General features: G+C 34.0%; 2 protein-coding genes across 2 annotated transcripts; one reads left to right on the top strand and one right to left on the bottom strand.

Moving 5' to 3' along the window:
* The first annotated feature begins 1,723 nt into the window (after positions 1-1,723).
* Positions 1,724-7,311, top strand: LOC133186813 (rho-related protein racA-like). Its single transcript, XM_061322147.1, has 10 exons — positions 1,724-1,899; positions 3,097-3,281; positions 3,624-3,798; positions 4,053-4,195; positions 4,411-4,522; positions 4,794-4,972; positions 5,170-5,299; positions 5,401-5,637; positions 5,896-6,230; positions 6,936-7,311. Exons 2-10 carry the CDS (start codon positions 3,099-3,101, stop codon positions 7,140-7,142), a joined length of 1,701 nt encoding a protein of 566 aa, XP_061178131.1. The 5' UTR covers positions 1,724-1,899; positions 3,097-3,098; the 3' UTR covers positions 7,143-7,311.
* A 207-nt stretch (positions 7,312-7,518) lies between these two features.
* Positions 7,519-14,061, bottom strand: LOC133186524 (DBH-like monooxygenase protein 1 homolog). Its single transcript, XM_061321757.1, has 11 exons — positions 13,765-14,061; positions 11,364-11,510; positions 10,982-11,176; positions 10,393-10,476; positions 10,119-10,292; positions 9,478-9,580; positions 9,209-9,375; positions 8,913-9,101; positions 8,740-8,799; positions 8,294-8,584; positions 7,519-7,602 (listed from the first exon to the last, which is right to left on the bottom strand). Exons 1-11 carry the CDS (start codon positions 14,059-14,061, stop codon positions 7,519-7,521), a joined length of 1,791 nt encoding a protein of 596 aa, XP_061177741.1.
* Positions 14,062-15,601: the final 1,540 nt, after the last annotated feature.

Genomic DNA, 15,601 nt, shown 5'->3' with positions numbered 1-15,601 from the left:
TTTTTTTTCAACTTTCGAAACATCGGAAATGTTGCCACATACTACAATCGGGCCCTTTAATCTCAAATCCACCAGTAACAGATATACATTTACAAAACCAAACTGGCTACACAGGGGAAAGTGGTGATTTTCTTTTTTATTTGAAAAATGTGCGAAAATCATGTAAAAATTCATAAAAATATTTTTCATGCGAATATCATGTGAATTGGTTTGTATGATATTCACTTTTTTTTTTAGATCTTTCATGTGGGTTTTCTTAATTGCATGATATTTATGTGCTCTTCACTGAAAATTCATATGAAAGTTATGTCAAAATTTCATGAAGTTTTCACATAAATCCTTTCACATGTCTTGTTTTTCGTCTCTTTGTCATGCAAAGAATTCACATAAAATTCATGTGAATTTGATATAAAATTTATGCGAGTCACTTTTGCTTGTGTTTAAGTAAAATTGAATTCTGTAAATATATGCAAATTCTTGATTTATTTCTGTTATTTATCACCCTCTCCTTGTGTTTTATGTCATTTTGGATAATTAGCTGCAGATCTGTAGCTCGCTGGTCTGAAAGGGATGGACGGCCAGAGAGATATACAGTGCCACTCTTTGAAGAAAGTGTAAAATTGCGCACAAAAAAAAAATGCGCTGTTTTCTCGATTTATATTTCTCCTTTTATTTAAGCTTCCATCTTAAAATTTTACTAACCGTGTGTTCATAGCATATTCTCTTACTAACTTCGAAAACAAAAAATTCCCCCAAACAGTTATTAATTGCTCTACTGGGTATGAAATTTAGACCATCGAAAAGTTTGTATATATACATGCACTGTCATTTTCAAAATGTAACTAACCGTGCATGAGGGAAAGTAGCAAAAGAGAATGTTAGGAATATCTTGAAATATATGGAGAAATAATTCAAGATACAGCGCAATTTTTTGTGCGTAATTAATATCCACTTTGTGTCAATGGGTGGCACTGTACCGCTCTGTCCATCCCATTTCCTTTTTAGACCAGCGAGCTACATATCTGCAGCTATTTGCATAATATGAGTAATATTTTGTGTTCTATGTGTATGTATTTATAATATTGTATGCTTTACATGTAACTGCATGTATGTACATGTATTCATTTAATTCTCATTGGAGAGAAAATAAAGTATGAATAAATAAATGCTTACCAAAACGCTGAAAATGTCCAAATTAAGACAAATTTTAGCAAGAAGCATTAATCTTCCCTCTGTTCTAAAGTGACATGCGCCACTCTACCAAGATAAATGCCAGTGCTACTTAATTAATATAATATATTTATCATTCAGTTCTGTAATCTGACAGAGTTCTTAATATTTTAGCCACATGAGAAAACATACTGACCGCTGTTCTTAAAAAGTGGAGGAATACTTGATATGTGCAACAAGCCCCGCGAAGGAAGCAATTTCAGTGAAGGGAGGGGGGGGGGCACAACCATACATTTTCAGTTGGGGGCACTATGATATCAACCTATCAACTACCACAAATTCTTTGACAAGCCAAAAAAAAGTATAGTATTCTATATATCGGCCTTCCCCGTGCCCCCTCCCCCGGTTCCTACGGCCATGTGCAACATTGAAACGAAGGAATTTTCGAGATATGATGTAAAGGCTGGTTTATACATATAAACTCTATTCCTATTGGTCCGTGGAGGGGACAAATAGATATATACAATGTCATGTATTATACCCGCTCAACTGAGACACCAGAGGTAGAAAAGTCAAAATTAAAAAGATCGTATTTTGCCCTGTGTGCTGTGTTACAAAAATTCCTCCATGTCTTAGTTGAACACCGCCCTTGATAATTGTTGCCGGGTTTTTTTTTTATATTTCACCTGGTGACCTAATTCAGGATATAGTACATGATTATGTGGACATGTAAGTATCTATACTTAATTACGTATTTTGAAACAATTTAAAATCCAGATCCATTCTGTTGGGATTTTGTGTACATGGTGGATTGGAGATACCCATTTGTAAACATTTTATCCATTTTGTCCTCCAGCGTAGGTCAAACGTAGATTCCGGTAACCCGAGTGACACAAATATGAAAGTGTGAATGAACATTATTAAAGCGCGTATATGTAGTCATATGAAGAAATCCAATGTGGTAACGATGATTGATTGATAATAATTTATCTTATCACAGATACAGTTGTGTATATATGTAAAAAAATCAACCAACGTTCATAAATTGCTAATTCTGAGAATGTATATGCAAGATAGATAACTCTAGACTATAAGACAAATGTGGCGAGATACTAATTATTCATGGCATTGTAATAATAGGTAGCCAAAGGGACAATCTGACCAACTTATCTCTTGATCTACATTTACATATACAGTACATTATACTTGGCTAGCGACCGGTCATTTTACGTAAAATACTTGATAAAGAGAACACTGAATTTGATGAAATTTTTTATGGGCACCAAGCCACGAACTGATAAAATATGTAAACATTTTGCGAGTGTGAGGAATTTTGAAAATATGTTCTTAAGTAATTCAGAAATAAAGGTAAGCTGTAAAGATACACATAAAACTTAAAAATCAATAATTTAAAAGTCCTTTTCTTAATTGAAGGCGATGGACAGTGTGGCGCGAATTCTATGTATGTATACATGTATTAATGTATACCGCATGGATATGTGAAAATGTTTAATTCTATACTCTCTTTTTTCATTATAACCCGGTAAGTGACCCCCACTGCTATTCTTTATATCTACTAACTCTGTTTATCTATGATTTTACGTAATGGTAGGAGATTAGGATAAGCTCATTTCTCCTCTGTCCATATTGTTGTGATTGTCAACAAAGAAATGTGGTTTTGTTTACAAACAGAATATCGCTATATTTCTCACGGCTATTGAACATAACCAATCGACCATACTACCACAATTTCATCAATAAAGAAAAAAAAAATCAGTCCGGGTCATGATTGAGGTGAGAGGACAGATTTCTAGATTCCTGCTCTCCGTAAATGTGGCACACCTGCATTTTCACGTGGAATTATGATCTGTTAATTGTTATGGTGACCAACCTTATCAAATTGCTATTGTATTATACGCATTTCAGGAATGGAAAATTGTCTAAAGGTTGTGGTTCTGGGTGGGGACTCCGTGGGGAAAACCAGCCTCATTCTGGTGAAGACCAAACACAAGTTCCCATATCGGAAAGTTCCTCAGTTGGCGGATCCAACAATTGTCAGAACGCGGATTGACGGGAAATCTTACACCTATTCTGTATGGGACACGAAAAAGGTAAGTAGTAGTACTAATAACTCCAAAAACATAAAGTATGACAGTTCTAAGTGGTCATTAAACTTGAAGATCTATTGAAGGTATCATGTTGACAGGAAATTATTAATTTATTTGTAAAAAAGCATACTTTTTAGTCATGCTCTGTAAAGGTCTCTGACCTCAATTTTATTTATTCATAAAAATTCGCTAAACATTTTTTTTATATCATGAATTAAACTTTAGCGCATGTATATATGATTATTTTTTTTAACAAATCCCAAACATTTTTGGAGTAATTTCACTTCCCTTTTGTCTGTCTGTGAAATGTCAAAAAATCCTGTTTCTGATTGATAATGAAATTAGATAGAGCAGTGTGAGCAGCTACACTCCCCCACCCCTAGTCTGACCTCGGACGTGTTCGTGTTGTGTTTCTCAGTGGATGACCGACACTCCTTCACCTCTCTGGTACAGAAATGGCTCCCTCAACTCAGGACCAGCTTCCCTTACGTCCCCGTGGTCCTGGTAGCCTGTAAAACCGGTAAGGTAGATAAGACTTAAAGTGTTTTCAATGAAAATAAACATATCCCGACCGTCCACAATATTTGCTCTTCAAAATATTTCGAGAACAATATTAAGCATTTCATTATGGATAACGTACTTAGTAACTGGTCGCTGATTTTATGCTTGCTGCGTGCAATGCATGCACATTCCTTTAACATTATAAGAATTAGTCTGCAGATGCATTTTCAAATGAATAATGAATGTGTATGTTATGACTATTTGTGTTCGCAGATCTTCGGTCTTATCCCTCAGTTTCAGCAACAAATCACGTGACCTATGCAGAAGGAAGCGCGGTGGCGGATCAACATAATTATTTATACTGCGAGACTAGCGCTCTGTTGTCGGAGGGGGTAACAGATTGCTTCAACTTAGCTGTAAGTTTATAGGAATTATAAAGCATTGGTATCCTAAGGAACATTTATAAAAGCGACAATTTAGCCCCAGAATAGTAAGTTAATGCAAATGAAATGAATATAGTAGGAAGAGTGAATAAAATTCATATTATACGATGTTATGGTTATGAAATATTTTTCCTCTGATTCTTTAAGAAGAATTAAGAGCCTTAGGGTGTAAATCTCTCTATAAACAGGTCAGGTATGCCGATTTGAACCTTGACCGGGGAGAGAACTCCACATCTGTCTGTTTCTGCATACCTGGTAGTTCCCGGTCTAACGTCCACGTGCAAATGGTCCGACCGCCAGGTAGACTCATCCTTTAAAGAAATCTGTCATTTGATGTACCTTTTAGAAAATTGAGTTGAAGTCAGCTTAACTCATTGTCATAAACTATAGATCAAAAATAAATACTCAGTATAGAACTTAAATGGATATTTCTCTTGCCCATCAAAATCCAAATGGAGGTAGACACTAGACATTTTCAACTATACCAATTTTTTAAATTTTAGCATTCTTTGTGATACATTTTTGATTGTCCATCTGTATGCTTCAAAGTCATTGACACTGTATTTTTCAGAAGTTCCTCCAGATTTTGAAATCGAATCTTCAACATTTCCTGAGGAATGGTTAGAGACTCTATTGGATGGCAAGCATTATGACGTCACATTTCTAGTACAAGATCACCATTTTAATGCCCACCAGGTTATTCTGTGTTCAGCTTCCGGATTTTTCTGTAAATTGTTTCAGACAGAAAAGGTCAGTTTTAATTTCCAGTCGTCTCTGGTTTTGGAGACATAATTAGAGTATGATATGTGATAAATTAAAGACACTTACATAAAATTATGTATAAATAAAAAAAAAAGACACTTAAAACTTCCTAATGCACCTTATCTCACGATTTTGAAGCAATCTTTGTATCCATAATGGAAAATAAATCCATATATTTTGTTTAGATATTTACTAGTATAGCCTCTCCAGTGTCTTCTTTCTCTCGGGATAAGAAATCCAGACATTCCACGATTCATATTGAGAGCTCAATTTCACCGGAAGTGTTCAAGATTTTAATGGAGTTTCTATATACTGGTAATACGATGATAACCATCAATTCAAACCTATTTGCAAGAAGACTAAAAACCTTTTTAATTTTCATATTCCAAAACTGGCCTGATTAAAATTAATTCCAGGTTCTGTGTTTCAACACAGTCAAGAGGAAGAGCGACGTGAACTAGCCATGGATCTGATCAATGTTGCTAGGATGTTTGAATTGATTGAACTGAAATGTATTTGTGAAAATATTCTGAATGAAAGAGAATATCTGAATCCCAGCCTCTGCAGTACAATTTGTGACCGGACAGGACAAAGAATGCGGGACTTGTTCCTGAATTGTGTGGACACTGCTGACGTGGTGTTTGTAGTCAAAGGTTCGTACAACTTATAAAATCAAGCACGATAACATCTATTTGTATTACAATATCATGCATTGTTTACCAGAACGACTTTGAACCATAAATCATCTTAAAAATATAGTTGTCATCAAACAGAATTAATTTTTTTCCAAGATATCTTTTAAATGATAATGTGAATAAAATGGGGGAGAATGATTTGATAATGGCAGTTACAGTGTATTATCAATGATTACAGAAAATATAATTTAGTGTCATTCATTTCCTTTTTTCCAGGTAAAAGACTTTATGCCAATAAAGCTGTGCTTTCAACCAGATGTGAAGTCATGACTAGAATGTTTTCAGGGAACTTTATAGAATCGAAATCCGAATTGACGGAAATAGAAATCCCGAATATGACAACAGAGAGTTTTCTGTTGTTTTTGGATTATTTGTACTCTGATCATGTGGATTTTGAGAGTGCTGATGTATTAGAAGTGTTAAAGATAGCGGATATGTACTGTCAGAAACGTCTACTGACGATATGTGAATACTGTATAGCACAGAAAGCACGGTCATGGACGTTAAAGAAAAGGGCGGATCTAGTGTTCCAAGTGCTACTTTGTGTTCAGGTAAATCATTTTATATCTTGGTGGTTCAGACTTACTGGCATAGTCTGTCGTAAGGCAAAGAAACATCAAAACATCTGTTCTGAATATAATTTGCCAGAAAATCGAAAGCTAATAATTATCTATTATTATACCTCTGTGAATTTTTTTCTATAAAAAAAATATGACAAATAAACCTGCTATTTTTTCCAAACAGCCCCTACCGTGGAATAGTTTTTGTGCTATTTGCCCATGGTGAAATAGTCATTAAACTATTCACCGGCAGCATTCTGTTTCCCTCGCTTTTCATCTCGGAACTCTTCTGGTTTTATCCAGATTGTGACGTAACACAAGTAAAGACTGCTTCGGTATAATAAAACACTTATTTACTGACTATTCGAACAAAAGCAAGTTTATCGTCCCCCTCGACATCAACTATTTCCCTCGGCTTCGCCTCGGGAAATATTTGCTGTCTTGGGGAACGATAAACTTGCTATTGTCCTCATAGCCAGTAAATAGGTGTATAATATTTTTAATACCGAGTATTTTTGTAAATTTTGGACAATGTTAAAAATACATTGTATATCATGAAGTGGGAAATCTCTTTCAATCCTGTTAAAGTCTTCATGTCTTCTTGAATGAATATTTAAACTCTTCATTTACAATGTAAATTTTATTATTTTTACCATCTGTCAAGAGATCAAATGCGTTTCGTTTTTTTTTCTGTAGCCATTTCACACAGTAAACCTGGTTAACTGGTGTTTGTTTGAGCTCTCCAAGAACATCGACAAAGCAAGAAACAGTAAAGAATACAGTAAACTAACGGAGGAAAACAGGAGGGTCCTGGAGGCCCGGGGGTCGTCACAGGGGTACAAAGCCCGGGGGTCACTGTACGATCCTCACGTAGCGGATAGAAATACATGTGCGATCATTTGAATGGGTGGAAAACCGAAGATTCTCCATCTCTGAAGGGACAGGAGTGGGGAAATGGTGAAAAATTCGGTTTTATTTTCAAAAAGTATCTCTAAACCGGCAGCTCAACATTAATTGAATATTTATATGTGTATCAGTAGAATAATCAAATGGGTGTATATGCTGTGATATTCTGGAATAAAGTATTTTTATTGAACAAAGATAGTTGAGTATAGTTAAAATATTATTTTGGGATAAAAGTCTTCTTCACTGCGAATCAGCAATACAATGTAATCTTCAGTGTAATTCACGATTACATGATGCATTTATAACACATTTTAGTTTGAAAAAAATCACATATGGTGTATATTGCAATCAAATGTTTCCCCTTTGGATAATCTCAGATGTCTACTTTTTCACAACTGGACTTGGGATTTGTGTATGGAACTTTGACCTCTGGTCTTCTGAAGTAATCACCAAGCACCTGTTCAAAAAAGAGTTGACTTTTTTTATTTTGAATGCATTCAAGACGATCAAATTTTGATGGCTGTTTAATAGGATTACACCCTACCTATTATGAACTCAGCAATAAGTAATTACAGGTTAATCATGTTAAACATGTGCTTGGTTTTTTTTTATTATTTTATTTTTTCTAATTCAAGCATTCCAGATATCTAAGATTTTATATTAAAAAAAAACAGTACACCCATATGGAGATGGTATAAACAGTACACCTTTGGTGAGCTTATAAACAGTAAACATTTGGAGATCTTATGACATAGCTTGCATCTAAGAATATTTTTGTTCTAATGTGAACAGGTATTTTGAAACTTTTGTTCTACATGTCATATTAAAATGTACGTACCTTTTCAGCTCAAACATATGTGCTACTTACTGTAAGAAAGTCTTCAAACTTACTTCTACTTTCAGACATTTCTATTCAATTATACACATACCTTGTGAGAGTTTCTGTTCAATCGTAGACATACCTTTAGAGAGTTTCTGTTCAATCGTAGACATACCTTTAGAGAGTGTCTGTTTAATCATAGACATGCCTTTAGAGAGTGTCTGTTTAATCATAGACATACCTTTTGCCAGTTTTTATCATACCCATTCCTTTGAATTCCTGTATAACAGTGCACGTAGCAAGTATAGAGTTTTAAACCAGATATTACCTTTTTGCCTCTATAGAAACATTGATTGTCAAAACCGGACATGCGTGATTTGTTCCTGAACTTTGACCTCACGGAGGGGTCCATCCAGTCAATATGGTTGATCAAGTTTGTGAGTTGATTCATTTGATTGTCATAGTGATGATCTACGTGTTTTAGATACATGGTCATTTGGTCCATGGCAAAATCGGACGGGGCGTCATGGGCGGGGGAACTCAGACATGCATCGACCGGGATTTTTGGGTAGTACATTAAAAAGGAGAGACACATTTCATCTGTGATGGCAAGTCCTCCCTAAAGACACAGAACCAAAAAAAAAGAATATGGCAGTTTTTTGCAAAATCTTATTTTCTACAATGATTTTTTAAAAGAATATAGGAAGTTAAAAATATGTCAGATAATCCTGACAATTCTTATTTTGCCTTTACTGATATATGTTTGCACCTTACCATTGTAACATTGGTCCGTGTTTTAGAGTTGTAGTTACACTCTATAATTAAACTGTCACCCTGTCATTGAAGGAAAATTCCGTCATGATAAGCATATAATTCAACCAAAGAAACAATTTCATCTGAATATTGAACATTTGTGTAAGAATGGAGGCCTTGCGTTTTACACTGACCGATTTAATTGTTATTTCTTTCTGCAAAACGTTAGCTGCTTGGAAATTGAAGTCGTAATTTTCGTCGTTTGCAATTGGCGGTTGTTCCACTCCATTGCGTATAAGCCTCGTTTTCATTCCATTAGCAAGTAGATGTGAGTGATGGAAAAGAGCAAATACTTTAATTTCATCTGTGGCGTTTGGTAATCCCTGGAGTAGTCAAGAAAACCCTGGTTATTAATAGACAAGATGTTTTAAAAATGTCCATATTTATTTAATATTTGTTAATGAAAAATATATCTCTCATTTTTACACACCATTTTGAGACACTCAGGTGAACAAATGCCTTCTGACAGGAACTGGGACTCGTGTGGTGGAATAAATTGAGTAAGAGTTATTTCCATTCCTGTTTCCATCACTCCAGCCTCGTACTGACGCAACTTATTTGTGTAGAAGATTCGAATTCCCGAATTGTCCAAAATATCTGTAACAAGAGACAACTCTCATAAATCTTGGCGAGTTTTGTTACTGACATAAAATTTAGTCATCACTACCTAATTAATAACTTTAATTATACATGTATTACCATCTCTTAAGTCTGGGTTGGAGTAATGGGTCTCCATGACGAAAAATGTCGGGTCACCTTCCGCTCCCAATGACATCCCAGTATACTCCGGCCAAATAAAGGACTAAAATGGAACCAATAAACCTTAGTGGGCGATAAAAATTTACATTCAGTGCATCAATCAGGAAACATTTGATACGGATCTGTTTCTGTCAGTAAACTTTAGTTGACAAAGGTGAGATAACGTAAAATTAGAGCTGGGTTTGGGAGCAGACTTATATAAAAAGGAGTGGAAGGATGGAGGAGAAAAGAGGAAGATAAGGCTGAACAGAGAGAGAGAAGGAAGAAGAGAAAGAAGTGGGAGAATGGACCCTCTTCCCTGTCTACTTTCATATATTTGGTTAGTTTTAGATGTCTAAGTCTTTAAAATCGAATTTGCTTCCCTTTACAAAATAAGAGTTTCTGTCACATTAGTGATTAACAAATTTGTAATTTTACATTACACGTATAATCAACTTTTGAAGTAACCCCAGGATATCTAGAGGAAATATTTCAACTTCAAATTAAAACTTCCAGAGATTGATTTGTTTTTGATTTATTTAGTAAATTATCATTTAAGAAGAACTTGTCAAAAAAAAAACCTGAACCCCATTTATACTTACGCCTGCACCGATTTCATACATCAAGAAGACGGATCGACACTGAGGGCGGTATTCTTTAGTGAGTTCATAGCAGTCATAATCCATATGGGCTAAATTTGGTTCCTCTCCGCGACAGCGGTATAAAACAACATGGTGTACTATTTTTTCGTTTCCAGGAGTCAAAACTGGATCGTACTGTAACAATGTTTTTGGATTTCGCATTAAACTATTTTGATGAGAATCAAGAAAATGAAAACAGTTGATAAGAGTGTTCGAAATAAACTCTGCCACTCACCCTGATCACGTGACGTTTACCACCGATGTCGGGCATGTTGAAAGTAGTGCAGTGATAGAAGGTGTCCTTTGCTGGAACTTTAAACTTAAAAGACAATTAATAAAATTCATTTAAAGTTAGTTAAGGTTGTTCCTATGAAAAATTCTGATAAATTAAGCCTTAATTGTATTAATTTCTCTAGCTTGCTTGCAGACATACGCTATAGGTCTTTTTAGTACAAATTAAAGGGATAAACTTTTCATTTTGTTCACGAATTAATAACTGCAAAACAAGTGAAACTGGAAGAGATTTAAGCTTTTCCAAAGGTATCATTTTCGTAGAATTTTAATTTTCGAATTTAGTGCATTTTTGTTTTACTATTTTTGAGACACTTTTGATTTTTATTTGTGGCAAGAGTGGTCAGGTGTGTTTGTACATGTACGTCTGCTGACTAAAAAGATTCTACAGTTTTCATTCGATGCAGAAAGAATTTAAAAAAAAAAGTAGTATGATATTGGACGTTAAATTAAGGAGTCTTCTTTCAAAGCTGTGTAATAATTCACTGTCTAATCCCATTAAAGTTTGCTCCCCTTTAGTAATTCATACATACCAGGTTGTTTTCTCCGTTGATGCCGTTGAGAAAGTCAAAATATTTAACGTCCTCAGGTAGTTGAGGAATCTCGGCCCGAGCCTCCAGTAGCCGAGCACTTTTGAACCCCCGCCTGGAGCCCCCGTGATAAGATAAACTGTCGTCGGACTCAGGATCATCTGGGTGGTAGGCGTAAATGACCCTCAAAGTGTCATGCTACATTAGGTTTACGAAAGGAAATTAAAATAATAACGGAAAACATATCGTCGCTCTTAGTTTTTTTTTAATCGCATAGTTAATATACATGTAATAAACAATGAAAAATAATATTCCATACTCAAAAATATTAATCTTAATAAAAAAAAAATATATCAAACACTTTTTTACTGAATAAAAGACTTACAGAAACTGTAATATCCTTTGAGTCACATGTGTCGAGAGCACGCACGAATTTAAGAACAGTGCCGAATTCATTTTCTTCCGCCCTGAGAAGTATGTAGTCTTGTGATGCGTCCTTCTCGGGTAGAAAGTGCCCGGAACTAAAGCGATCCTAAAAGGCAAAATAAATAAATGAATAAATAAATAAAAATCCATTAAATATGTTACACTGAACTTAATTCTTACTTTCGAACGTTTTAGAAAAGTATGCTTTGCATTGTTTTTGTAGCCCGGAGAACCGGATTACTGCCTACATAAAGATTGTTATGGAGAATTCGACGGGGGCAGTTATTGAGAATTAAACAAACATCTTTACAAAAATATTCTGAATGAAATATAAAGATAACGATCAGTGATGATTCTTAAAGTCAATTGACTTCAGAATATTTTTTTTTTTTTTAGATATTATCATTTATAAAATATGCAGTTTAAAAACTTCCATCACGTTCATTTGTTAAAAACATATGTTGCAAGTTTTCTTATCATAATCTTACATTCAAAATGTTCGAAACATTAAATTTTAAAAACCGAAAACACATACCCCATACCCAAATTTTATGTTTATGATAGGTGATACTATCTGATTGTCACTTCAAGTTTTTATACACTTAAATCACATATATTATGAGTTGGAGTCAATAAACATGCATATTTATAAGTTAATTTATTTTTAAAATGCAGAAATAACTGGCTGTAATTAAGCTAAAACTGAGCTAAAATACCGGTATATTCTGCTTAGAATGTGTTAGGGTATGATAAATAGTCGAAACTTAAAACTTTTCTAGATAGACTGCAGCCGATCACAAGTATTCCATCCGAGGTATCCGGCAGATGTAACCATTAGCGCGAACATGACTCGATGGATCACTTTGTTCTGCATGCAGTTCCTGTATTTATTTACGTCATTATTTTTTTTAAATGTACTATAGAAATTTTTTTCGACATTTTGACTTTGTAATATATATATATATGTTGTATGAAATATAGAGAAGTTTACAAAGGGGGCCCAAAAATGTGTTCCTTTCTGAAGCAGAAGTACATTCCTTAAATTCTTGAATGAATACAAAAAAGGAGAAACATATATTGTTTTTTAACTACATGTAAAATAGTCAACTAATTTTCGGTTGGAAAAAGTCCATTTGTTTACAAAGTTAATGCTTCAGGAAAAATTGATTTGTTCGCGATCTTTAGAAAACTTGTTTCATAATATTTTTGACTGAATCTAACTCAAACATGTTAAAGTTGATACATAAACAACTGGACTGACTACAAGTAATACCAACTAAGATTTTCATCTCAAAGAAAAGAAACACATACGGTAGGGCTGGGCAATAATACCGATATTCCTGTATATTGCGGTATGTTGACAAAAAATATCGTATTGCAATACGTATTGCAATTTTGAAATACCGATATACCGGCAAAATGCTTGGACTCACTGACAGGAATTCTATCATAAAATGTAAAGAAAAGTTGTCAAAAAGGTTTGCGATCATGCCAAACAGTAAGGCAAAAGCTTGTCTATGGTTGTATATAGTTGCATAACTGTAATTCTATCAGCAAGATATCTTTTATTTGTTATTCATCATAGTTATATACATTCTACGTGTAAAAAGGAAGTTAACATAATAAGAAAATACCATTTAAATTTTTGCTGAAAATATTGCAATACATATCGCAATACAGTTAAAAATATCGCAATATATCGCAATACGAAATCTCTAGCCAATACCCAGCCTTTATATATAGACATGTAATTAAGATTCATCTGTATATTTCTGGGTTTTAGATACCTCTTATAATTTATATGGACGTGAACTACACGACGCTTCACACCGGCATATTTCATGAAGCGCATAAGCGCTTGAAGATAAATATGCCGGCGTGAAGCGTTGTTGTTTCACGTTCCTAGTGAATTTTCAAAAATTAAATTCATATATTATATTTACATAATTTATATAATCGACTAGTCACAAATTGTGTCATTGAACTGTTATTTATCAGGGAAAAAATGGCTGTACTACATTTTTAACGCCATTGCGATATTCATACTCATCCATGCCTCTTCATGAGAAAATTAATTAGATTCTTATTTGTAAAGAATCTAAAGAAAAAATATTAGAAATGTAAATTTTATATCATATACTTGTGGTTTTATGCTTTGGGATCTTTTTAAAAAGGACTACTTAAATATTGTGGAATAATATACAGGAGAATTAATGGTCGTTTCCTAAACTAAATCAGATGAAAAATAGAAAAGTACTTATGTTAAAAGAGTTGTTTTCATCAGCTGTACATTTTTAAATTAATTTTGCAGAACTGATTTTTTAAATTTAAAAGAAAAATTCATTATAAGACAAACGTACCGTAAACACCGTTGATCCATCGGGTTTGACCCACCCAGTGACGATATCAGCTGGGTACATCCGCCCAGTAGTTGACAGTCCGAACCCGACGTATCCATGGGTTTTGGCGTGAACTTCAAAAGTGATATGCGAGTCGTTAAATTTCCAGAAAAGAAAATATTCTCCATTGTCTGACAAATCTAACATGTAGTTGTATTTTTCTGTTGCTGTAGGTTTGTACGGACAGTCTACTCCATCGTGAGAGTGGACCCCATACAAACAAATTCCAATGGAGATAAACAAAACTAAGCGAAACATGATGGGAATCTGTTATCAACAGAAAATGGAGAAAACACGGGGATTGCTGAATTTATATAATAAAAGATTATCATCATAGTCACATCTGATTGGATGAGAGGTTTAAAATTCTTTACTGACAAGAAGAAAATACAATCTAGGACTTTCCTTTTCTCTACTATTTTGAACTGTGGATACATGGTGTATTTTATGATTAATTTTTAAAGAACCTATCTTTTTTTTTGTCTTTGGCAAAATTATTTTTAATTGAATTCACTCCATGTTCGAAATTAAAAAAAAAAAACAACGACGACTTCACTAATATTTAACTTAATATGAATTATTTCATATGCTATCAATACAGGCTGATTTTACCATCTTTTAGTTGCCTGTTTTTCTTTTCTTTTCCAAACGGAAGCGGTCATATATTATTGTATAGCTGAGAGACCATAATTTGGTTACAAGCTTCTACGTTTTAGACCACACAGTTATGGTTTCGAATATGGTTCGCCAAAAAATATTTTATTGCACCAAAAGAATTTTTGATGTGCTATAGATGTATATTGTATTATATCAAACAGGAAAACTGTCATTGGACAGGTTTGTTGTATTTAAGAACATAAAGCTCCTGCATCATTTATTAATGAATGTTCATGTACAACCATATTGGCATTCATATTTGATATAATTTCAGTGTTTGTAACTTAGAAAAAAAAATTCTGAAATTTGAAAGCAAATTCTTCATCATAAAATATTTAACGAGGGACATCATAAAAATTTATTTTCCTAAAAAAAACTTTTTTGGATGAAAAAATAAAATGTTCCCATCCCCTGATCATTGTATCATTTTGATTTTTAATGAAATAAATGTGATGTTCTGTTTTAAAAGGAATGTTTATTCCTGAAATGAGTTGAAGGTCGTATCTTATCATACATGTAATACGGCGGGTCTTTGATGTGATTTCCAGTAATAGGATATTTACTGTTGTTTCCGCCTAATCACCCTAGGTAAACTATGGATTTTTGGGTCTCAAAGTCTTGAATGACATTAGGTGACTTTTAACACCATTTAGAGGTCATTCTAAAGTTAATTTAGAGTGGTCAATAAACAGGAATGGCGAATTAATGTGGTCTTAATTCTTGGTGATAGCGCTGTTTTGTCGCTTCCGTAGTCTGCAGAATTGACCCTTCCGAAAAAGTTAAAGTTGATTGATTTTATGCAGTTGAAATAGCTTTTGTTTAGACGATTTCATAGCACTTCCATTTCATCTCTGATTTTGGCGGCTGCATGTAAGAATGTTCACGGGAAAATAAATTTTAATCTTTGTTGTCCACCTAGATGCAATTCTTAGGTAAAACTAGAGGCACTGTGAACACTGAGCTCACAAAATAATGACTAAAATGAGTATGACTATATTGGCAAGGTCTTTTTTTTCTATGGGAAACCATAAATATTGTGTGATCAGAACATACAATAGGAAATGCACAGTGGCATTTAGGGATGGGTATCGCCTAAAATTTCGTATCGTGATATATCACGATTTTTTCCCAGAATATCACA

Source organism: Saccostrea echinata, unplaced genomic scaffold (genome assembly GCF_033153115.1).
Source record: "Saccostrea echinata isolate AGI-Se365-2 ecotype Australia unplaced genomic scaffold, CSIRO_AGI_Sech_v1 ptg000014l, whole genome shotgun sequence".
NCBI classification, from domain to species: domain Eukaryota; kingdom Metazoa; phylum Mollusca; class Bivalvia; order Ostreida; family Ostreidae; genus Saccostrea; species Saccostrea echinata.
The sequence above is the reverse complement of the archived record's forward strand: the minus strand, read 5'-3'. Positions and strand labels throughout refer to the sequence as shown.

What these genes read in the sequence shown, in the direction of transcription:
- LOC133186813 (XM_061322147.1), top strand. Translation starts at nt 3,099, where the DNA reads ATGGAAAATTGTCTAAAGGTTGTGGTTCTGGGTGGGGACTCCGTGGGG. An exon ending in CTGTATGGGACACGAAAAAG is followed by an intron (nt 3,282 to 3,623) that starts GTAAGTAGTAGT and finishes TAATGAAATTAG; the next exon opens with ATAGAGCAGTGTGAGCAGCT. An exon ending in GCAAATGGTCCGACCGCCAG is followed by an intron (nt 4,523 to 4,793) that starts GTAGACTCATCC and finishes TGTATTTTTCAG; the next exon opens with AAGTTCCTCCAGATTTTGAA.
- LOC133186524 (XM_061321757.1), bottom strand. Translation starts at nt 14,061, where the DNA reads ATGTTTCGCTTAGTTTTGTTTATCTCCATTGGAATTTGTTTGTATGGG. An exon ending in CAACCCAGACTTAAGAGATG is followed by an intron (nt 9,376 to 9,477) that starts GTAATACATGTA and finishes CTCTTGTTACAG; the next exon opens with ATATTTTGGACAATTCGGGA. An exon ending in AAGAAATAACAATTAAATCG is followed by an intron (nt 8,800 to 8,912) that starts GTCAGTGTAAAA and finishes CTTCAATGACAG; the next exon opens with GGTGACAGTTTAATTATAGA.